We start from the raw sequence: 22,811 nt of genomic DNA on the forward strand, positions 1-22,811 counted from the left end.
GAACCGCTATCGGTCCATCTTGAGACATTCTGTCTCGCTTCGATCCGCGGTGCTTGTTGATACTCCGCTCATTTCGAAGGACAGCAATTGTTGCTGTTGGTGTAGGTGTTGGTAGGTGTTGGTGTCTTGTCTTGTTATCATCTCAATTGCACTGACTGGTGATGTCAACCGATTGAGAAGATCTGCACTTCCCCAATGCCAGCAATCAACAGCTCTGAGTTCACATCTTCTTATCCTCTCATGTCCCGGGCAATTGTACTTCTTTCCCATTCATCTTCTATACTTGCCCTCGCTTGATCCCGACCTAGATCAAGGCACGAGCCTCCGATCTACCATGGCGATGGCTCTCGACGTCGGCTCTCCCTACCATGGATCTCCGCACCACCCAGATGCTATACACTATATATCGACATCACCAGCCTCTGACCCATTGCAGTTACTCGCCTCAAACCCTGCCATATACCCACCAGGATACGCGGGAAACCTGTCGCTACACAATTACCGCAAACTACTGTCGGACAGCGATCCTTTCATCGATGGCCAGGACGGAAAACTCCTCAGACGGAAAAACGCCGCTCTGCATTTGAACCAGACCCAGCTCGATTCTGTTCCCCTAAGCACTCCCTTCTCCATGTCGTCTCCAGGGTCAAGTCCGCCGCCATTGTCGCCGTCCTACTCCCCGAGCGCGCGGAGCGACCAAGATCCGGACATGCCGCACGGATTTGGCCGTAAGCAGACGACACCCCACTATTGCTCATCTGGGGGCGTGCCAGACTGGCTAACAAGTTGCCCAGTGTCACTAAATGTTGCTATGCCTGCGCCGTTGAGCGCGCCGTTGAGCGCGACCTTTCCCAGAGAGAATCCGCACAGGCTTCTGGTAAGTAAGGTCCTGACAAAGCCTTGCATTCCCAACTGACGTAGGTATGCGATCAGGATACATTCCGGGACAGACTCGAGAGCTATCCCGAGCCAGGCACAGATCCGGAATGTTTCACCCGCAGGCACACTAGGACCCGCTCCGACTCCATCCTATGGAGCATGAAGAAAACCACAGCGACCATTGTTGATCACGGCACGTCATTCGAGATCATCAATCCGCACGAGTCGCTGAACTTTGCCCGGATCGTGTCTTTTATCGAAGATGTCGATGCCTATTCTCTTCGAGCATCCAGCGGCCATCATCGCGAGTCGTACATCGAGGTGATTAATGAGACGGAAGTGGACCCTAGTCCTGAAAGCCAACCTGGGGATGACCACGCAGACCCGTGCTCGGAGCAGGATTCCCAGCAAGTTCACCACGAATTAGTTGGCGACTCGCCGCATCTTCCCATGCCGTCGATATCGGAGCGTCTGGAACGCGAGGACGCCGACGACATGGCCTCAAATTACTCGCGCTCGCCCGCTTGCACGCGTAAGCGACCGGCGCCGCTCAGACCGCGGGCCTGGACTGGCGAGAGTGACCTTGGGGAGCCGGGCTCCCCGATCCGGGAAGATGGCGATTGTCGGTCTCACGTACAATTCCCACTGCCCACCCCTTCCCCTTACTCCCTAAGCGACAGCCATCCGACCTCCTTACCCGGTCCAGCGGCGGCCTACTATGATCTTAATCTTTGGTACGGACCCCATGGGGTCGACCAGGGGCAGGGTCACCCTCACCCACTCCTTTCCAATCCAACCTCTCCACACAATCTCTGCCCATCCCCATTCATCTCCCATCTGGCCCTGCCTCAGCAGCAGGAGATCCGCATCCAAAGCGGTATAACCAAAATAACCGACCGTCGTAAGAAGAACGTCAAACCGGGGAGCAGTGGGCCTCTGAAGCCCTTGAAGCGACTATATAACATGCTCCAGCGAAAGCGGCAGTGAATTTCTACCCATTCTTATTCATTCGGCCCTCCTCCCTAAGTTTTTGCGCATAGCGTTGTTTCCTATTTGGCATTTGATACTCCCGGTCACATGCGCGAGCGCATGCCGTCATGGTTTCCTCTGAGCAAGGATTGTCTGTTTGTGTTCTATGTCACTCCGAGCGAATTCGGCTATTAGCCTACCCCTGCCTGTCCATTTAGATTAGGGCCTTTGACAGGACCCAGCATTGTTTTTCTCATTGACAAGGGCATATATCAAATAGAGGTTGTGTTTGCCAGCACGGTGTGTACATTTTAAGATGGTTCACGTGCTACATATTAGCGACTACTTTGGAAAGCGAAGGCGGTGCAGTGGTGTGTGAATGTTTATGATGTATGAAGATGTGCAATTGAAGATATATAAAAGAAGTGCCCTATAACCGAATTTGAGGGTCGCACCAACATGAATGCACCAAAAGACAAAAAACAAACAAAGGAATAGAACGTCCGAGGCAACCAAGCAGACAGTCTGGGTATCTTTCTTTCGATATGCACACAATGCACAAGCAATTCCAAACCCTGAAAGAAGATAGATGGCAATAGTAACAGAGATGAAGATGAAGAATGTACACCCGGATATAGTGCAAGAAAAGTGATTCAGAAAAGAAAAGTGAAATAAAAGGAAAAAAGGGAAATGGAGAAAGGGGAGAATCGAAGCAGGTATCGAAGCGATAAATGGTATGCACCTCGCTCAAGGATGTTGGACATATATACCCCAAGAAAAGAGATAGACATTGGTTCTCAGGAAGACAGGAGACAAGCACGACCTTATTCAACCATCGAAGCCAGCGCTGCACTGACGAGACTCTTTCGTCGCAGACCCTGCTCGCTCTTCTTCTGCAGGTCGCGGGTGGAGCCGAGCTGATAGCTCTTCTCGATCCGATGGGATGACTGCAGCGCGCTGACGCTGCTCTTTCTCCGGGAACGCGTGTATTCCGCCAGCGACGAGGATGATGGGACGGAGGAAGTGGAGGAGATCGATTCCGTGGCCGGGCGGAACCGACTGCCCCGCGACGCCGTCAGGGCGCGTCGGCGCGGGGACGACTGCGGCGGGAGCGAGCTGGGGTGCCAGTCGTCTTCACAGGTGGAGTAGCTGTGCGAGACGGCGGTGCGCAGGGCCTCGTCCTCGGAGATCAGGGCCAAGCGGATAGCCTCGAGGTCGGTGGGGTTGCAGTACTGCAGGCGCGAGATGTGTTGGCGCTGCGCGCGCATGGTCGTGTAGTTTTGTTCCTGGTCGTCTGCGTTGAGATCCATTGGGGTCGTGTCGGTCGGGTAGTTGTGGCTGTCTGAGGCGGCGGGGGCGGAGGTCGGATTCAGGTATGGAGAGGAGGAAGACGGGGGGAACGTCGGCGATAGAGATCCGGAAGTGTGGGAATCATCGTCGAGATCCGTGTCGGGGGGTGTCAGGACGTAGCCAGGGAAGAGTTTGGGGTTGTTGCTACTGAAATGGAAATCGGAGGGGGAGGTGGGGGAGATGGGTGCATCGGGGAAGCGGTCATCGCTGGGCATTGCGCCCGCAGTGCCGGACTGGTGTTGGAGGGTGTGCTCGTGAAGTTTCTTGGTGAGGGTGCTGATGGAGAAGCGCTTCTCGTATGCGGAGAAAGGGACGGAGGTGGGAGCTTGAGCCTGGCCCCGGGAGTAGGAGGATCGCGAGCGAGATAGGGTCCGGGGGAAGCGCTGCGCTGACGAGCGTGGTGACGGACAGCGCGAGGACAAGGGGGAGATTAATCCACTGTCATGATCGAGAGTGAGGCGCTGATATTCTTCGCTGTCCAAGGCCAAGCGGGGAGGCCGAGTGGAGGAGGGAGAGGAGAAAGAGAAGTCCTCGAACATGATGGCGACACCGCTGTCCGGGAAACGAGTGGAGGATAATCAAAAGTGGCACCGTTCTGATCTCCTGAATAGAAGTAATTTCCTCGAACAACCTGGGGAGTGATGTGTTCCGAGGCTGATGGGGTTTAAAAGTGGTGGTGGTGTTGGTGTTTGGTGGAGGCTCAAGTTATCGAGACATGGGAGGAGGATATACAAATGAACAGATAGGGGGGGGGGGGGTGGAAGAAGGCACGACGGGTCGGAAGAAGAGATCGCGCGCGCGTTTGTGCCTGGACCCGAGATTATAAGACTAGAGCAAAAAGAAAAAAGTCTGGTCCCACAGTGGCCAATTTTCTTTTTCGATTCTGATTCTGGAAGAGAGGGGCGGATTGTATTTCCTTATTTTCTCGCGTAAAAGAAAAAAGTAATAGCCATCACTAAGAGGGGTCGGACGGATCCAGCGCGTAAACGTAAAGGGAGGGCCGAACCTTGGATGATGGCGTGGGGTGGAAAAAACAACAAGACACACATAAGTGGGCCAGATAAAAAAACAGGAATCTTGAGAATGGGAAAGGAGACAGATAGGGGAGACTAGAGCAGTCGAGGCCCTGGGCCTCTTCAACCTGGAGGCATATCAAAGGGCTTTATAATGAAATTGCACCCCCTTTTTTTGTGATTCTTCATTAATGAAATGAATTGAATAACTTAAGTCGGGGAAAGAAAGGATGAAAGATGAAACTGAAGAAGGGAAGGAATCATTCCCATTTGACCGCCTGCTGCATTCGCCATTTTGCCCCGGATCGGGTTCCGGCGGCGATTTGGGCTTTTGGGCCTTTTGGTTCTTTGGGTCTTTTGGCCTCTGAAGAACTAACTGGCCTTTCCTTTATCCCTTGTCAATAATACTATTATTGTTGATGAACACGAACTAGACTAATATCCTTTGCCTCAATATCCCTGTTATCACAATGGCGACTCCGAAACCATAATTCCTGAGGAAAAAAACGGAGTACATTATACCTAAGTGGCATTCTCTTCGCCCTCTCTGACCACCCTTGCTCATAGATCTCGATCGGAATTTCACGAGATCAGGAAGCAAAAGCCGATCATCCCCAAACCGAAACAGAGACAGGGCAGGGCGTTAAGTCCCCCATAGTCGCCACTGGGTGTGTACTCCGTACTCGAGTAGTAATCTCGAACACGGCACCGATTCCTCCGGTCCCAGTCAAAGGCCTTCGATCAACCACGCCTGTCTTGGATTCTTGGACCCTTGTCGCCACCAGCCTTAGCTACATTGGGGTTGAAGAGGCGTCTCGGTTCCCCCCCCCCCTTCCCAAGTCCCAACTTCCAAGGCTCCAAGCTAAATTACGCTCTTCGTTCCGGCACTGAACCTAGTCGGAGATGTCCGTCCCTTTAGGTCTAGCGTATGTCAATCCATACAAGGGGCATTTGCTTGCAGGGAGACCCGGAGAATCTCTCTTCAGCTTTTCCGTCTTCCCTTCTCGGTCCGAGGATGAATGAAGATCTGTGACTCGTGAGAAGTTTAACCTAGTCTACGGCCGTCTAAACAGTCTCGACCCTTTTTCGATTCCCCTGACATTTCGATCTGTCGTAAAACGGTTCCGTGACGAGTCATGCTTGCGGCTGGGCTTGGCTCTAAGTACTCCAATGGCAGTGATCCTACGGGGGTTTGGACTACGGAGTATTTGCCGACGAAGAGCACTCACTCGTTTGTCCCTGTGCATTTACAAACGTTACGGAGGATTGTTGTCGTTTGGGATCCATCACTCGCTAACGACTCTTTCTTTGTGAGTCTCCACGCACTGTGGGGGGGGGGAGGCGGGCGGAGGTGTCTGGCCGAGGTCGGCTTGTCGGAAAGAGTACTCCGTACTAACTAGTGACGGCTTCATAAGTTAGTAAAGCGTAAAGAAGCAAGTTCATTCGAGTGGAACTTGCTTTGGCCTTGTTTGACGCGTTCTGGGGATGGTTGACTCGCCCTGCTGGATGCTCGAAATATCAAGTCCAATGTCTTTGTGCGCTTTACATGCGCCAAAACAGTCCCCAGGCTTGGGATTTGAAAGGGAGTGTCATTCTGACCACCCTAAGGCTGGCCATCAGATAATAAAAAGATAAGTATACGTATATGTAACTGTGCCATGATGAGAATTGAACGTCGGGCGTCAAGAACCCGCTGTGGGTCCTTATAGCACGCGTACTGTACACGCGAGTCGCAACCGTATGCCTTCTGATGATGACATACTCGTCCTTCATCGTGTTCACGGGTCGCTCTCAGAGCGTCCGTGCACGAGAGTCACTATGATTTTCAAAGACAACGCATCTTTTACCACATGTCCTTGTCTAAGAGCATGAAGCTGAATACTGGGAAACAGGTATAGTCATGCATGAAGGATTAGAGATGAAAGCAATAGTAATTGATTTGCAAATTGATATGCCTCTATCAAAACTTCAATGTAGACTCTAAATTGCATTGCAAGAACTCCCAGCCCCCAATTGGCGTCCCGTCGCATTGTTTCAGGCTAAGGAGAGACTTCTCAGTGCCGCAGATGATCGATGATGGTAGAAACCTTGCCGAGTAAGGAGTAAGTGACAGACGGCTTGATGACATTGTCGTCGTCGTCGGTGTCAGAGCTGTCTGTGCCATCTCTTTTCGCCTTGGTCATAGATTGGATTGTGTCCAAGGCGTCATCGGCAGGGTTGACTCTCCCAGCTGGGTGCTCATTCTGTGGAAACCGAGCATTGATCGATGCAATGTCGACTGAGTGATCAGTCTGGCACGCGGCTGTAAGCGAGTGATACCGCAATGACAATCACATGGCGTGGTCCTACCTGGTTGGTGTCACGTTGCAGTACCACTGGACGGGCTGCCACGAGAGAGATGGTCCAGAAGGCATTCAGGAGCAGCAGAAGACCCAATAGAGAGGCGTTGGAGCGAAGGGATGGCATGATGATGCTTGATCAAATTCAAAAAAAGAGGTGGCAAGGTTGGGAGGTCTTGAGTGACAAGGATTCGTTGTTCTAGTAAGGACGAGGGCACGATCTGCGTTGAGCTCAATGGATTCGAATGGGTTGACTTCATGAGTGGCAAAAGAAGCTATCATTCGCCTTTTTATAAACACCATCGCTGTCCGGAAACTGTAGATAGTTCGACTCTAGTTGAAGCTGAGTACTTCCTGAAGCGTTGACTATTACTCCTTTGAGGCCAGGTGCAGCAGAGCAATGCACATACTCCTAAAATAACACCACGCTCGCTGAAGTTTCCTCAGGGCCGATCTTCCGGATGTGTGTTGACAGCCTTAGAATCGGAAAGGATGCGCATTGGTGAATAATGGTGGATGTGTATACTCGAGTGTGCCCTGGCCGCATGCATGTCACATTCCTGCGAAATTCAACTGCCGAGTGTATAGCCTCACGCGAGTCTAACTTTGTGCCGATGGCAGAAATAGGGCATAACTCTATTCATGGGGGACATAAAAGCAAATTGCGTCATAGGATTGGTAGTGCATTCCTGACAAATTTTCTTGAAGAGTTGCTCTCACGCTTTCAGAATGGCAGCCTTACGTTCATCTCTGAAAGAGCGTCTGGAGGAATGTAGCTAGCACCGATCTGGTAGGGCAATGTAGCACAAAGGGCAGATGACGTTTGTGACTGATTGTCAGTCATACCTTTGGAGCAGCATGGTAGTCTATCCATTTGACTATACTCCAGCCTCCTTGTTTTAGCACATCGGCCATAGTCTGCGATCTTGTTAGCACAAGCGCCTGGCTTGGGGCTGTGTCTGAACCCAGCTACACTCACGGTCAAGTTCTTTCTTTGTTGCATCATCGCCTACTTGCAGACTCGATGAGCCAGCTGCGACATCTGAGTCTCAAGCATAGCATAGGGCACAATGTATACTGCACACATCTCGTTGGAGTGTATCATTGCGGGTGTGTTTTGTAGTTGGTGGGGAGGATGTTGATAAGCGATTTGGAGTAGAAGAGCTCCGTAGATAACTAGCATAGATAGGATAGCGCAATGCGGCACGTCGGCAGATGCTCGGCGCGAAAGCCGCTTCCCCCGCAATCGCCTCAATCTCCCTTCCATCACCACCACCACCAACAACCATCTTCTTCTGCTCCCATTCCCATACACAACCACCATGGCATCTCTCCTCAAGAAACCATTGAAGCTTGCTCTCGTGCAACTAGCCTCGGGTAAGTCAAATTGACTTTCAACAAGATCCATAACCTACTCCCTAACCCACAACAACCAGGCGCCGATAAGGCCGTGAACCTCGCCCACGCTCGCAGCAAAGTCCTGGAGGCCGCCAAAGCCGGCGCCTCTCTCATCGTCCTGCCGGAATGCTTTAACTCCCCCTACGGCACCCAGTTCTTCCCCAAGTACGCTGAGACCCTGCTTCCATCGCCGCCCACCAAAGAACAATCCCCTTCCTACCATGCCCTCTCCGCCATCGCCGCCGAGGCCAAAGCCTACCTCGTGGGGGGCAGCATCCCGGAGCTGGAGCCCACCACCAACAAATACTACAACACCTCCCTGGTCTTCTCTCCCTCCGGAGCCCTAATCGGCACCCACCGCAAGACCCACCTCTTCGACATCGATATCCCCGGCAAGATCACTTTCAAGGAGAGCGAGGTCCTCAGTCCCGGCAACCAGCTGACCGTGGTCGACCTCCCGGACTACGGCAAAATCGGGCTCGCCATCTGCTACGACATCCGCTTCCCGGAGGCCGCCATGATTGCGGCCCGGAAGGGCGCCTTCCTGCTCGTGTACCCAGGCGCGTTCAACACGACCACCGGCCCGCTGCACTGGTCGCTGCTGGCTCGGGGCCGTGCCGTCGACAACCAGGTGTACACGGCCCTGTGCAGTCCGGCCAGGGATCTGGAGGCCTCGTACCATGCGTGGGGACACAGTTTGATCGTCGACCCCAGCGCGAAGGTGCTGGCCGAGACGGAGGAGAAGGAGGATATCATCTATGCGGATCTGGATGACGAGACCATCCAGAGTACGCGAAAGGGCATCCCTATCTACACCCAGCGGCGGTTTGACCTGTATCCGGATGTGAGTGCCGGGAGTCAGTAGAAATCTTCTCCACATTGAATGTTTTGGCGATAGCGGCTCTTGATTCTTTTTACACAGGCAGAATAGACAAGTGAATAAATTCTCAGGCTGGGCTTGCTATGTTTCCTTCCTTTGTTGTGAATGTCTACTGAAGGCCTATTCACAAGATAGGTTGCATACAGCAAGTGCCATACTGTTGTAGATCCTTCAATGGAGCTGTACCGGGTGAATAGACCATTGTTCGGTCCATGGCCTTTCATCCTCATGGCCATGTATACAATCTTTCCCTCTTCCCACCCAGATCTTCTTCAGAACAACCATCTCAGACCTCGTCAAGGCAGTCTCAGTCTAGGTTCCCTGATGACAATCTGTACGATGCTTAAGGCAGTCCCAGAACAAGTTCCCTGACAACTTATACAATGCTTGAGTTCTCAAGATACATCAAATCCTCGCCAGTTCTATCCGCATATATGCGCCAACGGCAAGCCACATAACTTAAGACACATAGGCCCTCAAAAGCCAAGGCCTACTGCTTGAGTTCCTGGATTCATTCCAGCGGGGCTCAGATAGCCTAACTTGCTATCTGATGTCGTCGACGGATTGGTCATTGGGAAAACCATAATGTTTTCTTCATGGGACACCAAAAGACAGGGGACCCGCGAACTCCCAATGTAGTCTTCGTTGTCAGCATTTTTCTTCTTGATATCTCACATGGTCATGATGAGAGCCAACCTATTGAAAATGCCCGCGTAGATTGGAAGAGACCCGAGACTTGGCCAGCTCTGGCCGGTCTTGCCACGTCGCATTTTTTTGGTCATGTCGACTCAGTACAGACACAGTCTCAATTCGATCCATGATGATTGCGTCCTATGTGTCTCTCGGAGCACATGTTCTTTAGTCTGCAGGATGGATCAGCCGAGGGTCGACTTCCTAATTCATAGTCGAGATGATACCGATCCAGAGCTAGTCTCTCTGCCGGGCCTCGAACGCTAGCAATTCCAGCCGAAGAGACACAGCTCCGCGATGGGTGTAAAGAGCATCCTACCCCGTTGTGATAAATCGATATTACCTGTGAATATATAGGATAAGACGAAACCATTTTCACACTGTCGGCTTGCATGAGGCACCCAATGAGTGAAATCGTATAAAAGAGCCGGAATCACATTCGCATTTCATCCGCGCTCAACGAGTGGAGAAAAACAAGAACTCCAAGGAGAGAGACAGACAGACCGTCAAAGATCACCCAAAGAAGCAGCGGCTGAAGAACATTCGTCTCGTTCGAAACGAGCAATTTCAGTTCCTGAAGACCAAGGCCGCGGCGCTCCCAGCCGGGCACACCGTCCAGATTTGAGCACATCCTCGTCAGTTTAATATCACACGCGGGTTCTGATCCTTCCTTTGGGCGAACAAAAGCAAAATTAAGGCGTAGAGACTAATGGCTCTGCTACACCACGGGAAGGCATATTATGCTTGAAGTCACCAATCGTCATTTGCCATGGGGGGTCTGAACAGAAACTAACTTATGTGTCTTTATATTCCTGCAAGCGAGGGTTGCCTCCCCCCCCCCCAATACCTTATCAGCGATCTCAAAAGAAGCATTACAAGACCGGTCAAAAGCAGGCTGGCTGTTACGATAGATCGCGGTCTTGCAGATCCTTAGGAAGTGCAATCCAGGTATCGACGCGGGCTGTAGCGGGTCTATCAGTGACACCACTCGAAGTGTCTGCACTTGCTTTTACCTGGTGTGCCATGCCATTTTTCATGTCCACGCTCAGCTGGAACAAAACCCAAAACCCAAAGGAGTTCATTCCCATCAAATACCAATTCTAGGGTTACAATTCTGGAATGTACAGGCGGAGGCGAGCAAGTATCCAAAGCTCTCGGTCTGAGAAAGTCAGCCCCGAATGATGGGATCAGATCCAGCAGAGTCGACCCATTTTAGAAACAGATGTTGTCCCTACTTTTCAAACACAGAACGCCGGAAACACCCTTAAATCTGTACATAGCTACCAGTGTCAGGTAGATTGGCTACTTCGCTGACTTCACCTATGAGGGAAGTCCGGGCACGGTTGGCGTCACTCTCCTCGACACTACAGAATCTATTCGATAAGGGGCTATTACTACCTTTTTGTTAGTAGCTTACTCCTCCGTCCTTGGCAAATCTGTCAGCTTTTCCCTGTTTTCTTGTGCTAGCTCGGTAAATGGGAATTAGGTAGATAGAAATGGAGACTCGAGAATTGGAGCAAGCCCATCCACCCCCAAACCCAACCCCTAAATACGTCAAAAATGGGCACGGGTCCAGGTTAGTTTGCTGGGGATCCACCCCCGCAATTTCACGTTGATCCACATCTAGAAGATAGCAGATAAGCCGAGTCGGGCAGGTCATCCCGGTCGATGAAAATGTAATACTCAGCCAGTTCGGGGAAACATACAAGAGTTGATATCAGCCAGGTCGAAGTGAGGCTGCCGCGGGAGGTACTGTACAGTACTCACTCGTATATGAGATTTTTAGTGGATAGGGTCTTTTGTCAAGGTCATCTGGAGATCAAAGTGGCTGGCCATGGAGAAATATCTGTCGATTGGAAAGGTGCATGTTACAAAATCGAAGAGGGAGGTGATTAAAGACTTCTACAATCGCATGGACCCCGCTCGCTTCCGGTCCGGCAAGTCATTCCGCAGTCCACCACTTTTTAGCGTAGCGCTTATGCTTGGGTTATCATGCTTGCATTAGCCCTAATAACAACAGAAATTTGAACGAACTTGACTACTCCTATACTTCACATCCCGAAAGAGTACGCAAGTGATATGTACAGGATACGGGTTAAGGAAAGTATAGCTAGCTCTATTCAAACGTAAAACTCATCAACGTTGTCATGACTAAATGCATGCAACGCATGCATGCGCATGTGTGTATAGGTACTGTGCGCCCGCTGGCTTTTCTTCCCCTCAAACAGAGTTGGAATTATCGGCACAGCTCCACGCCCCGGACTCGGAGGAGTCGATAATGCCCACGATCGAGCTGTAGGTGCCCGCCACCATCAGAAACGTCCCCGACGCAATCACGAACCCGCTCCAGGCGACCATCAGGTACCACCGCGCGGTTCGGTCCTTGCGCCAGTTGTCGTAGAGCCACATGCAGCCCATGGGCTGGAAGCAGGTCACCGTCCCTAACAGAGCGCCGACGAGGGAGATCAGGGTGTTGAAGATCGGGATCCCGCTGGCGATTATGTAGGCCACCATGGTGACGGTGGAGGTCGAGCCTAGCCACGTGATCCAGTGTTTGGCGGTGTTGGCAGTCAAATGCCGCGTGCCTCGGAGACAGCGGACGAAGATGTGCTTGCTGGAGAGCTGTGAAGGGGTTAGTTCGGGGTAATACAGCCGGATTCTGTTAGGGGTTGGGTGAGGTGGGTAGGACTGACATGGGCGCACAGAGTTCCAGAAACCAACAAGCCTGGTAGAGCGATGCCGTAGGAGATTTTTTTAATTAGTACACCAGCGGAGCCCAGAGCTGGGGAGGCGACGTAGGAGCCGCAATAATAGTAGACGACGATGCCGATGGTGATGTAGGTGATCGTAACGACACTTTGGCAGAGTAACAGTGACTTCGGGTAATGACGAGGCTCGCTCATCTCGGCCACAATGGAGAAGAAAGCCGGGGTGCCTGCGTAGGCGAAGACTAGAGTGTTGATGGCGGAGATCGCATCGGTGAAGCTGGGGCTGCCGATGATCTTGTAGTCGGATCTCCAGACTCCTTCTTGCGGTGCGGCAGCCGGACGGTCTTGGATTCCCACGGCGATGGTGACGATCAACACTGGCAAATCAGTTAGACGCTTTCTAGGGTGTTGATAGATTGCTTGACCCACCGGCGGTCAGAATGCATCCTACACCTATCCACGCCAGCCAGGTAATCCGACCTAGCGTCCGGATACTCGAGAGCAAGAACAGGATGATGGCGGCGACGGCGACGAAGACGGCCGTACACGCGCCATGAGTGGAGAGCGCATTGAGAGCGATGGAGGTGCTGAGCATCGCGGACCCTGAAGTAAACACAAAGAGGAGGCAGAAGGCCCAGCCGAACAGTTCGCGACCCCATTGGCCGAACAAGAGCTGGCCGACATCGTCGACGCCGTAAACGTGGCGGTGCCGTAGCTTGAACACACCCACTATGTAGTCGGACCAGGTAGTGATTCCAGCTATAGTACAGAGGAGGATAACTCCGGGGACGATCCCAACGGTGTCAAAGACCGAGGGAATTGAAAGCACTCCAAGGCCCATTTGAGTCTTCATCATGAGAACCGAGGTTCCAAGCCATCCAACCTGGGATAATGTCAGTAGGCCCCGGATTCGTGATTCAAGGGCTATACTCACATTCCTGTAGTTCGGTCCATCTTCTGATATCACACCGAAGACTGCATCATGTGCGATGGCGTGTTCATCCTCCACCTCGCCGATCGCTGGCTCGAGGTCGCTGCCGGGTTCATCTTTGGTGTTGGATGGTGGCTTGGACATGTCGGGTTTTTTGTGTTTTGTAGAAGAGACCGCTAGATCAACAGCCGGTCTTAATTTAAAAGAAAGGAACAATAAGTCTGACTTGTGAAAGTTAAAATTACAACGCGCAGAAGGATATTTTGGAGGGAAAAAGATGAGTCGAAGTGGAATGACTCCGTAGAGCGGAGATTGGGGGAAAGGCACATCAAAGAACCTTAAACTAAGCCAGTTTCCATTTAGTAACGCTGGTCTCAACCATTGTACATATAACACTCTGACCTTAGTATATCTGGGGGTTCCAATTAAAGATAAGCTTCAACTGTTAGTGTTGGAGGTACAGACCCACCTACACGACGACTTCGGCTTGCCTCGAGACGATATACAGTTGAAGTTACTGCATGTGCATATTGTGCATATAGTAAAAACAGCGGTACGGCGCAGATTGAAGCCTTTTCTTCCTGTCATGTGAATTTGTACTGTTGACAAACCAGCCATTGATACCCTGATGAAGGCATTATCATACGTACATACTGAAGATCTTATCTGACTTTTCATAGTGGCATCTCCACCGTAACAGGAAGGCTTTGACGACACTTCCCAATTCCGCCAAGATCTACATCACCATCCTTGTATTGTTTGACAGTACGTCTTTGGCCAGGCCTGAGGTACTGACCAGCTGGATAAATCGGCATCGAAAGTGTGATGTCAACCAGCAACCGCAGAGTTTCCGTCGCTCTTGCCATGAGATGACATGACAGCCGCGCTGATGGAGGATCATCAGGCGTCATCTAGTCCCGCCTCTCAGAATCTAGATAATGTGTAGATATAAGGGTTCGGCCGGTGAGGACGACGCACCACATCTTGCACGAAGTACTGTACGACAGCAGGCCTGGAGTAGGCTCAATTGTAACTACAGTAGCAGATGAGATGGTCATGCGACCTCCGATCTCGGATGCATCCGAGCCTAAGCCTATCCTGGCAAATACTTTCTGCCTCAGGCATCAATTAGATGCATTTAATGAATTGATGTTCTCCCAAGCAAACCCACCGGGCGGTACATCACGTGTCAGATAATGGGCCAATCACCACCGCGGCTGGCGATAAGCGAGCCCGCACTGGAATTCCCACCAGCGAAAAACCGACCATCTCGAAATCTCCTCCATCCTTGACCGTCGACGACCACTACAGCCCACGACAGCCGACATCTCTGTCCCTATTCAGTGAGTTCTTGTCGCCAGCACCTGCGCCTCGCCATTCTTCCGTCCGTCTGTTTCGAAAACTAATCACATTTTTTTTCGTTTCCATCGCAGAAATGTCCAGCACCGTCAACAAGACCGGCAAGAAGACCCGCTCGGCCATCGCCGATGTGGTGTCCCGCGAGTACACCATCAACATGCACAAGAGAGTACGTTGAAACACAAAACATAGCGATTCAACCTTTTCCGACAGGAACTCCGGTTTCTATTTATCCCCCTTCCCCTCAAGCGACATGCGAAACGGAATCCAACCGCAAATCGTTGTCGGAGGTCATGGACGGAGAACAAGAAAGAAGAAGACAACACAGACACACGATGGATGAAAACCACGAAGCGGCGCACAAAATCATAATCTCTCTAAACCTTTGGCATCTGAAAAGAAGCGAGGGCAAACGAGAACAAGAAGCAGCCCAAGGGTTTTTTTACAACCCCTTCATCATCGTCGTTGTTGTTAGGATTGTGTGGAGGAACAACCTCGGGGGTTCCATTTGCCAGAAAAACGAGTCATGATGGTCAAAATCCATCATTGGCTTGGTTTTCTGGGTCACCACACGCATCTCCAAAAAGAAGAATTAGTTTTATGAAGTCCACCTCAAGGCCGAATTTCGCTCGCAAACACTTGCTTTGCAAGATTTTCTTCCCACATCATTTTTTCCCCATTCTTGCACAAAAAAAAGATGGCATTCGGGCGGAAGACTAATATCTCTTCTTTTTGGGTAAAATTAGATGCACGGTGTCAGCTTCAAGAAGCGTGCTCCCCGCGCTATCAAGGAGATCCGCGCCTTCGCTGAGCGTGCTATGGTGAGTCTATCCTATCTCCTGATCGCCCCGTACCCAAAGTCCTCCATCTGAGGAATCTTCTACGGGCCAACTCCAGCGAAAGTATCACTAACCCCCCCGGGAACTCTAGGGCACCACCGACGTCCGCGTCGACCCCCAGCTCAACAAGAAGGTCTGGGAGGCCGGTATCAAGGGCGTCCCCTTCCGTCTCCGTGTCCGCATCTCCCGCAAGCGTAACGACGAGGAGGGCGCCAAGGAGAAGCTCTACTCCTACGTCCAGGCCGTCAACGTCAAGGAGGCTAAGGGTCTCCACACCGTCGTTGTTGATGATGAGTAAATCTTCAACGAATGACAGTGCTTGATATCCCCCCAAATACAAAAAAACGGTCCTCATTGTATGAAACCAAAATTTCTTTCCTAGAATAATGAATGGGACAATATGATGTCGGGTGGTTTGCTGGAACCAATCTTCTTTTTTTTGCTGTCTTCTCTTTTTATCGTAGTGTGATGAGATCGTAACTACTGTAAAGATCAATCAGGCGGATCCTTCTGTTGTTGGAGTTGAAGGTGGTATTACTCGTGGTTCTTATGCCAGCTAAGTGAGCAGAGAGCTTGTCTCTAGCATTTCTGTCTCTGGCATAGAAGATGCAGGCATGACAAAGCAAAGACCACGTGCTACGCTCTTCTATATCTGTCGTTACATGATCCACCAGTCTTGAAGCCATATGCACAATGAATTACCATTTGTATTCCCATAAGATTCCATCCTAAGCACAAAATGCACCAGTGATAACGACAACCCCCGACCCCCAACCAAGGATGAAGCCCCACTGCACTGCGCTGCGTTAAGTGTTTAAGTGCAAAGCAAATCTGGCAAAACTTCAAGCAATCAAAGTCTTCATTCCTCTAATAATACAACGACGATTTCAACGTGTCATAAAAAACGATGTAAGAAAGCCAAACCAGAGAAAAAAAACCAGACCCCCTTATGAACAAGAGACAAAATCCCTTTTTCAGGAAGAAATGGAAACGGCACAACACGTTCGAAAAAGGAAAAGGATTCTTGCCTTTCAAATCCACAGAAACACTTCGCTATGCTAGAATGCGCCTGTTTCTCCTCCTGGTTGGACAGGCGAAGACAAGAAAAAAAAACACAACGATCGCTATTCCCGATGATGCGATTGCGGTCAACTCGAGAGATGCAGAAAAGAAAAAAAGAACACTGTAAATACAAATATGCCTTGAATCCATGGGGAAGAAGAAACAGGAAGATATTTTCCCTCTCATCGAAGACAAGAAAGCATGGACAAGAAACGGTGAAGTAGGAGGAAAGGTAGATGTCAAGAAGTAGGACTCAGTGTCCGTGGAATGGGAATGGATCACGAAAGAAACCACAGTAAGGCGGCTGGAAGTATGTAAAATCAGATAAACATCGCCAAAAGAACCCCTGTTGAACTCACATGACTTTCGAAGCTAACCCTCTCTTAGGTTCGTAAGTCGAAGTGGTTGAAGAAATGTTTTTTTTGGGAGTGCGGAGACCAGGCTTCCATCCAATTCAGATAGACCAGAGTAGAGCCTGTGTTGCTCAAGAGTCGCTTGTTACAGGGGGGGAAAAGCCTTGAACATTGGGCAAAGAGAAAGGGTTTCAAGGACAAACCAGAGTACATTCGCTCGCACCTTACGCCGCCGGCCCGATCATGAAAAGTGTGTCCAAATACGTTTGTTTGTGTGGACACAATTCGTTCGTAGTGCTCCAATGCAAAACTAAGATTTGGTCTCCTCCATCGCCTTGCTTAGACGTTCTGCGTCATCTTTCGTCTTAACCCGGAGGGCCCACAAGACCGGCGGTCCTTCGGCTTGAGGTACCATAAACTGGACACTGTTGCCGGACGCTTTGTATGAGATGGCCTTAACCAGGTATGTGTTGAGAACGACGTTTCCGCTCGGGTCGGCTCTGACAAGGATACGACCGCGGGAGGTGGTCCGATGTTTCAAGACGCGGATGAATCCAACGCCCTGGCTCTCCCAGGCGCCATCGGTTTTGTTGTGCTTCATTGCACGAGCTCGGTTCTCTAGAACAACATCTTCGTCTTCTTCACCGGCTCCAGTGCGGAGATCGGCCTGGGGTAGATTTTCAGCTGCATCTCCGTCGCCGGACTCTTCCGCTCCAGTGTCGGAAGCGACACCAGGGGTGGACTGGCGGCTAGTTGTAGCCGACGCAAGAGCTGACGACCCTAGCACGGAGGGAGTCTGAAGGGACGGATTCCCAAAAGAAAAGCCAGTCGAAGGTTGGGTGCTACCAGATCCAGCCTTGTTCAGAGATGACGGGGCACCGAAGAGAGAAGAGAACGGCTTGGGGGGTTCAGCTGCCGCCGGGGTTGCAGATCCCGAAGCAGATGGGCTAGCTGCGAACTTAATGGGAGAGTCAGGCTTCCAAGTATTGTCACCGGACGGCTTCGAGAAGATGGATGGAGTAGCACCGCCAGGGCTGGAGGCAGCAGAACTGAAAATGCTAGATCCTGTGTTTGCGGATCCAAAAAGGTTGCTTGTCGCAGGCTTGAGTGCTGACTTCTCAGAGTCAGATGTGCCACCTTGTGTAGAAGAAAGTGGCGTGTTAAGAGACGAGGAAAATTTCGAGGAGCCGAATAGTGTAGAAACAGGGTTCTTCTGTTCTTCATCGGCTTGACGCTTAGGTTCGGAGACACGGTCAAACAAGCTTCGGCCACCCGCTGCTGCATCAGTATTGCTGGTCGGCTTCGACTTCTGAAGGGCCTTCGCAAAGTCACCATCCTCGCTGCTGAGTGCAGGAGAATGGGCGGCGTTAGAGGCAAAGTCACTGGTCGATGTCTTCACCACGTCCTCCTGATCATCCCCTACGTCTGAAGCTGCTTCGGTGTTGTTGTCTTCGTCATCGACATTGTCATCGACATTGTCATCGGCTTCAGATGGAGTAGCTGACAAATGTCCAAAGATGTTGCTGGACTTAGGTGCAGACTTCTCTTGGTTGTCGAAGACGGAAGCGCCAGAGTTGTTTGCAACAGCAATTTCTCCGGTCTTCTCGGGCTCAATAGCCTCGTCCTCAAAAACAAATCCTTTGCCAGGAACAAATTTAGCATGCTTCTTGCCTCGAGTGGCATGCTCCTCTTGCTTCTTGCGCTGTTGTTCGGCATCTTTGCGCTCCCACTCAGCTTCATCCTCCTCGTCGGAATCGAAGTCCTCTGCTTTGCGCTTAGCTTTCTCCTTCTCGGCATCCTTTTCGGATTGGGCCTTGAATTGAGCGAAGAAGTTACCACCGGCTGGGGCACTGAACTTGGGGGGAGCGGGCAAGGAGCTTGTAGAGGTTCCATTTTCCTGGCTGCCCAGAGGCTTGAGGACAAAAGGATTCTTTGGTGCAGTTCCGCTGGATGCACTGGATGTTGTTGCCGCACTTAACATCGATGATGAGAAGAGCGAGGTAGAGGTCGAACCTTGCGTGGTTGAACTCGAAAACGACAGCTGTGGCTTGGCTGGCTCAGTCGCCGGTGTCGCAGAGAACAACACAGGCTTGGCTGCTGGAGTGGATGGCTTTGAGGGGGTTTCCTTATGAATGGAGTCCTGGTCAGACTCGGTAGTTTTCGATTTGGAGAATGACTGTGCGAAGATGTTGGCTGTGGTCGAATCGCCATTGACACGTTTGGGGGTGCCATTGACCTCGCCATCATCAATCGATCTTCTCTTCTTACTGTTGGGAGACGCATCCTGAGCTGTCCCGAATGTCTTCCCAGCACTGGGTGTGGCAGCTTGGGTGGGAACATCTGCATCGATGGGAGTACCGGATTTCACCTTCTTGGATACTACGCCATTGGGAGCATCTTCTGCGGCCTTGCGCTTGGTAGCAACAGGCATCCCAATGGTATCACGAACCCGCAGATAGAACTGCAGGATTGCATCAAAGTCTTTGCCAGATGGATCGGCATTGGCCACCTCGCGCTTGAAGCATTCATTCAAAGTGCGAAGACGATGAACCGATTCGACGTTAGCCTTGACGGCATTGTCCACAGCTCCTGCAGCCTTGGGAGATTCCAGATCCTTAAAGTCGGAGGACTTGGACAACTGACTGCCTGTAGCTGGTGCGGTTGGCTTCTCTCCGTTGACCTTGAACAGACTTTGAGGTGCTGCGGCGGGAGAGGGGGCTGCCGGCTTTGGAGTAAAGACACTAGGAGTAGAGGGCGAGGTAGCTGCGGCAGGAGATGAGAAAAAAGCCGGAGGATTAACTGGCTTCTCGGCTTGACTAGATTTGGGTGTTTCTGTGGGTTTGGAGGAGAGTAGATTGCCGAAGGGATTTGCGGGTGCTGGCTTTTGCTCAGGCACCGACTCGCTCGAGGTCGCAGGCTTCGGCGCATTGAACAGATTACCGAAAGGATTTGTTACTGCCGCCTTGGGCTTTTCCTGGTCTGAAGATGCTGTCGTCTTCGGCGCGAAAAGGTTTCCGGTTGATGAGGGTTGAGAAGATCCAGCCGAAGGAGCTGGCGCTGCAGAGCTGGCGCCAGCATTCGAAAACAATGAGGGAGCTGTGGTCGCCGGCGAATTGAATTGAAATGTGTTCTTCGGTTTATCTGCAGTTTTCGGCTCCTGATCCTTCTTCTCTTCGGATGGCTTCTGTGTGCTGGAAGGTGCACCTGAGAAAAGGTTTGAAGATTGGAAAGGGTTCTTGAAGGGAGTGGCCGGACTAGCCGACGGCGCAGCGCCGAACAGACCAGTGAACGGAGCGTTAGTAGCAGCAGGCGCTGTTGCTGGCTTTGAGGCTGTAGACGCGGCCGTGGTCTGACTGGGAGTGGCGCCAAAGATAGGGGCGGAAGCAGGAGTTTGCTCGGTCGGCTTGGCTCCAAACAAAAACTTCGCTGGAGATTCGCTAGACGAGGTCGATGCGCCAGTGAAAGCGCCGCCAAAGAGTGGCTTGCTGTCACTCTTGGTGCTGTCGTCCTTGGAGGGAGCCGGCGAGCTAGGCGTTGAGCTTACACCGCTACTAGGGAAAGAAGACTTCTGGCTGGTGACTGATTTAGCATCTGGAGAGGTATGCATTGAGTCCGATCCTCCAAATGGACTCGACTGGCCAAAGATGGTGGGCTTGGCTGCACTGGATTGGCCAAATATGCCATTGGAAGGTGCAGAAGCGGTAGTGCTCTGACCGAAGATATTGGTTGTGGTAGGGGTTGCAGTTCCGTTTTGCGTAGAGGATCCAGCACTGTTGCTTGCGCCAAAAAGACCTGCGGTGTTACTCTGTGCGCCCCCGGCTCCGAAGAGTGAGCCAGAGGGTAAGGGCTGCTGTTGCTGAGTTGCAGACTGGTTTCCAGCTGGCGGGGCGCTGAAAATAGAGCCTTGAAACCCTGAGAAGGCTGCTGGCTGCTGAGACGACTGCTGAGTAGTACTAGCAGTGTTCATGCTTGCGAAAGGATTGTTTGCTTGAGGGCCACCGAATGAGGATGAGAAGCTGAAAGAAGACGATCCTGCACCAGTTGGTGTGCTTGCACCGAAAGAGAACGGGGTCGAGCCACTTTGCGTGGACTGGCTGGGCGTCGAGTTCGCACCCGGAAAACTTTGGTTCTGTCCAAATGTGAAGCCCGTAGATGGGGGTTGCGAGCTCGCCATTGGGGAGGATACTGTGTTGGGGTCGATGGGATTGAAGGCGCCACCAAACGTCGGGGCAGGTGCACCTGCGTTGCCCGCGGGTGTTTGGCGTCTAGAGCGCATTGGTCGAATTCTGAAAAGCGTGTCAGTCAGGGTTTACGTCTGTCAAAAACGTGTGAAGGACGATATGTGACGAATATGAAAGGAAGAAGGGCAGTGAAACATGAGATCAAGAGATGGAACGATGGGGGAGCAGGAGGGAAGAAAGAAAACACGCAAGGGAGGAAAAACACAAGGTTAATTCGACGTGTTACTCCGTCGCAGGGCACGTCGAGGCTGCAGGGAGAAATAAAATTCATGCATGAGAGGCTCCGCAAAGGTCGGTCTACATTCACTTACTTTCTGGCCGCCAGCTGCGCGGCAGTTGCCCGCTGTGGCTTTTCTTCCGGTGTGTTGTTCATATTGAAATCGGCCATTCGATCATCAGAGCTGCCCCCTTGGCCACCCTGGGCGCTTCTTTTAGACATGTATTATCCGACTATTGCGACGTCTTCAACTGCGATGTGGACAAAGCAGCGTTCAATGGAGCCTCTCCTTGAGAGGTTGGCTCTCATGCACGATTGACGGCAATCTGCGGGCGCGCGGTGTATTCTGATACTGAAAGCTTTCTCTTATCCAGCGCCGGCTATCTTCGAGTGCGTTAAGCTTGAAAGGTTTGGAAGTACACCTGCAATCGTTCTGTGCGCGACACTGCGGGTGGAGTGTACACGAGGGTTAAGAGTGTTGGTATGGGTGGTTAGAGATTCGGCGCACTCGGCGATGTCGGGAAATCGCGTGGTGACTACTTCGAGCACTGTTTACAGATTCCTCAAAGGACTGATGAAGGCGGGTCAAGATAATGTGAGGGAGGAAGTCGCACGCTCGTTCTTGTTCCGTATCCGGGGTGATGAGGAGAGGAGCGCAGCGCGCGAAGACAAGCGAGGAGATAAGGCGGAGGAACGAGACGGATGCGAAGAGACTAGAGGCAGAGCAACAGGCCTCACAGACTGAGTATGGGGTATATCGATGAAAGGCTCCTCCGTTTCGATGTGCTCTGCCTGCGGGAGGGGATGGGGTTGTGGTTTTTTTAGCCTTTACTTTGCGGACTCGCGACTCTTGCGGGCAGGAAGGAAGACGCTGGCAGAAAAAATTACTGTCACGTGAGCACACGCAAGGCAACATCGGACCAGCATGACATAATAACAAGCAAGAGGTCACTCAGGTAGTGAATAGTTACACTTTGCGACCGTTGCTAGGCTAAAGGAGTCTAATACTATCAATGTACATAAGCTCCCATGGTGCCTTGTAATTAAAATGAGTCTACTTAGGGACCTTCCACCAGGTTATTCATATTCCCTGAGGGAACTAGAAAGAGTTTCTTTGATCACCTTGTTCTCCCCAGTCCGTGTGTCATCCGCTCCCGGTAACTTAACTAACCAACTAGTTGACCAAGGTAGTTAACTAGGCCATGTATTGTATTGTTACGTCCCCGTTACCCTGCAAGAGAAGAGCGGAAGAAAGGCATGTAAGATTACGGGGTCATGCACCCTCCTTGTTTCCATGGCAAGAACATGAACAATGCAGTGCAGCTGACAGCCAAGTGGCACGTCTCCTTCCTCGCCTTGGAATACTAGCAGGGCGATATGTCTCGCCTTTTTATTCCTCAGATGCTTCCCCTTCATGTCTGATATGAGGAGTTATTTTAAACCCTTTTTTTCTGGATGATACCCACAAAAGAATATATTGTATATATCCGGCCCATGCACATCCTATAGGCAGTACCCCCTGCTCTGTATGGTACACTGGCAAAGCCATGAGCAATCATTTTGAATACATCCATCGCATCCGA

At 51.5% G+C, this 22,811-nt stretch overlaps 6 protein-coding genes across 6 annotated transcripts; 3 read left to right on the top strand and 3 right to left on the bottom strand.

The window, feature by feature from the left end:
• Positions 1–334: 334 nt before the first annotated feature.
• Positions 335–1,866, top strand: ASPACDRAFT_45358 (oxidoreductase, short-chain dehydrogenase/reductase family; the record flags this gene model as incomplete). Its single annotated transcript, XM_020201588.1, has 3 exons — positions 335–728; positions 795–877; positions 934–1,866. The coding sequence occupies 3 exons, from the start codon at positions 335–337 to the stop codon at positions 1,864–1,866; spliced, it is 1,410 nt and encodes a 469-aa protein (XP_020054400.1).
• Positions 1,867–2,284: 418 nt separating this feature from the next.
• Positions 2,285–3,197, bottom strand: ASPACDRAFT_80190 (uncharacterized protein; the record flags this gene model as incomplete). Its single annotated transcript, XM_020205594.1, has 1 exon — positions 2,285–3,197. A coding segment is annotated over exon 1 (482 nt), but the record flags the coding sequence as incomplete, so codon positions are not given.
• A 3,068-nt stretch (positions 3,198–6,265) lies between these two features.
• ASPACDRAFT_45360 (uncharacterized protein) lies at positions 6,266–6,677 on the bottom strand (the record flags this gene model as incomplete). Its single annotated transcript, XM_020201589.1, has 2 exons — positions 6,266–6,502; positions 6,561–6,677. 2 exons carry the CDS (start codon positions 6,675–6,677, stop codon positions 6,266–6,268), a joined length of 354 nt encoding a protein of 117 aa, XP_020054402.1.
• A 1,106-nt stretch (positions 6,678–7,783) lies between these two features.
• ASPACDRAFT_1872545 (carbon-nitrogen hydrolase family protein) lies at positions 7,784–9,118 on the top strand. Its single transcript, XM_020198000.1, has 2 exons — positions 7,784–7,927; positions 7,987–9,118. Exons 1-2 carry the CDS (start codon positions 7,873–7,875, stop codon positions 8,811–8,813), a joined length of 882 nt encoding a protein of 293 aa, XP_020054403.1. The 5' UTR covers positions 7,784–7,872; the 3' UTR covers positions 8,814–9,118.
• Positions 9,119–11,566: 2,448 nt separating this feature from the next.
• Positions 11,567–13,494, bottom strand: ASPACDRAFT_123007 (putative amino acid transporter (Mtr)). Its single transcript, XM_020196587.1, has 4 exons — positions 13,161–13,494; positions 12,656–13,109; positions 12,212–12,603; positions 11,567–12,140 (listed from the first exon to the last, which is right to left on the bottom strand). Exons 1-4 carry the CDS (start codon positions 13,299–13,301, stop codon positions 11,739–11,741), a joined length of 1,389 nt encoding a protein of 462 aa, XP_020054404.1. The 5' UTR covers positions 13,302–13,494; the 3' UTR covers positions 11,567–11,738.
• Positions 13,495–14,592: 1,098 nt separating this feature from the next.
• On the top strand, positions 14,593–15,653 carry ASPACDRAFT_45363 (60S ribosomal protein eL31; the record flags this gene model as incomplete). The annotated part of the gene is made up of 3 exons (XM_020201590.1): positions 14,593–14,685; positions 15,263–15,337; positions 15,447–15,653. The coding sequence occupies 3 exons, from the start codon at positions 14,593–14,595 to the stop codon at positions 15,651–15,653; spliced, it is 375 nt and encodes a 124-aa protein (XP_020054405.1).
• Positions 15,654–22,811: the final 7,158 nt, after the last annotated feature.

The sequence above is a fragment of the Aspergillus aculeatus genome, assembly GCF_001890905.1.
Source record: "Aspergillus aculeatus ATCC 16872 unplaced genomic scaffold ASPACscaffold_12, whole genome shotgun sequence".
NCBI classification, from domain to species: domain Eukaryota; kingdom Fungi; phylum Ascomycota; class Eurotiomycetes; order Eurotiales; family Aspergillaceae; genus Aspergillus; species Aspergillus aculeatus.

Excerpts from the sequence above, each read along its gene's own strand:
- ASPACDRAFT_1872545 (XM_020198000.1), top strand. The coding sequence starts at position 7,873 with ATGGCATCTCTCCTCAAGAAACCATTGAAGCTTGCTCTCGTGCAACTA. Across the intron at positions 7,928-7,986 it reads TCTCGTGCAACTAGCCTCGG|GCGCCGATAAGGCCGTGAAC; the intron begins GTAAGTCAAATT and ends CACAACAACCAG.
- ASPACDRAFT_123007 (XM_020196587.1), bottom strand. The coding sequence starts at position 13,301 with ATGTCCAAGCCACCATCCAACACCAAAGATGAACCCGGCAGCGACCTC. Across the intron at positions 13,110-13,160 it reads ATGGACCGAACTACAGGAAT|GTTGGATGGCTTGGAACCTC; the intron begins GTGAGTATAGCC and ends ACATTATCCCAG. Across the intron at positions 12,604-12,655 it reads AGGATGCATTCTGACCGCCG|TGTTGATCGTCACCATCGCC; the intron begins GTGGGTCAAGCA and ends CTGATTTGCCAG.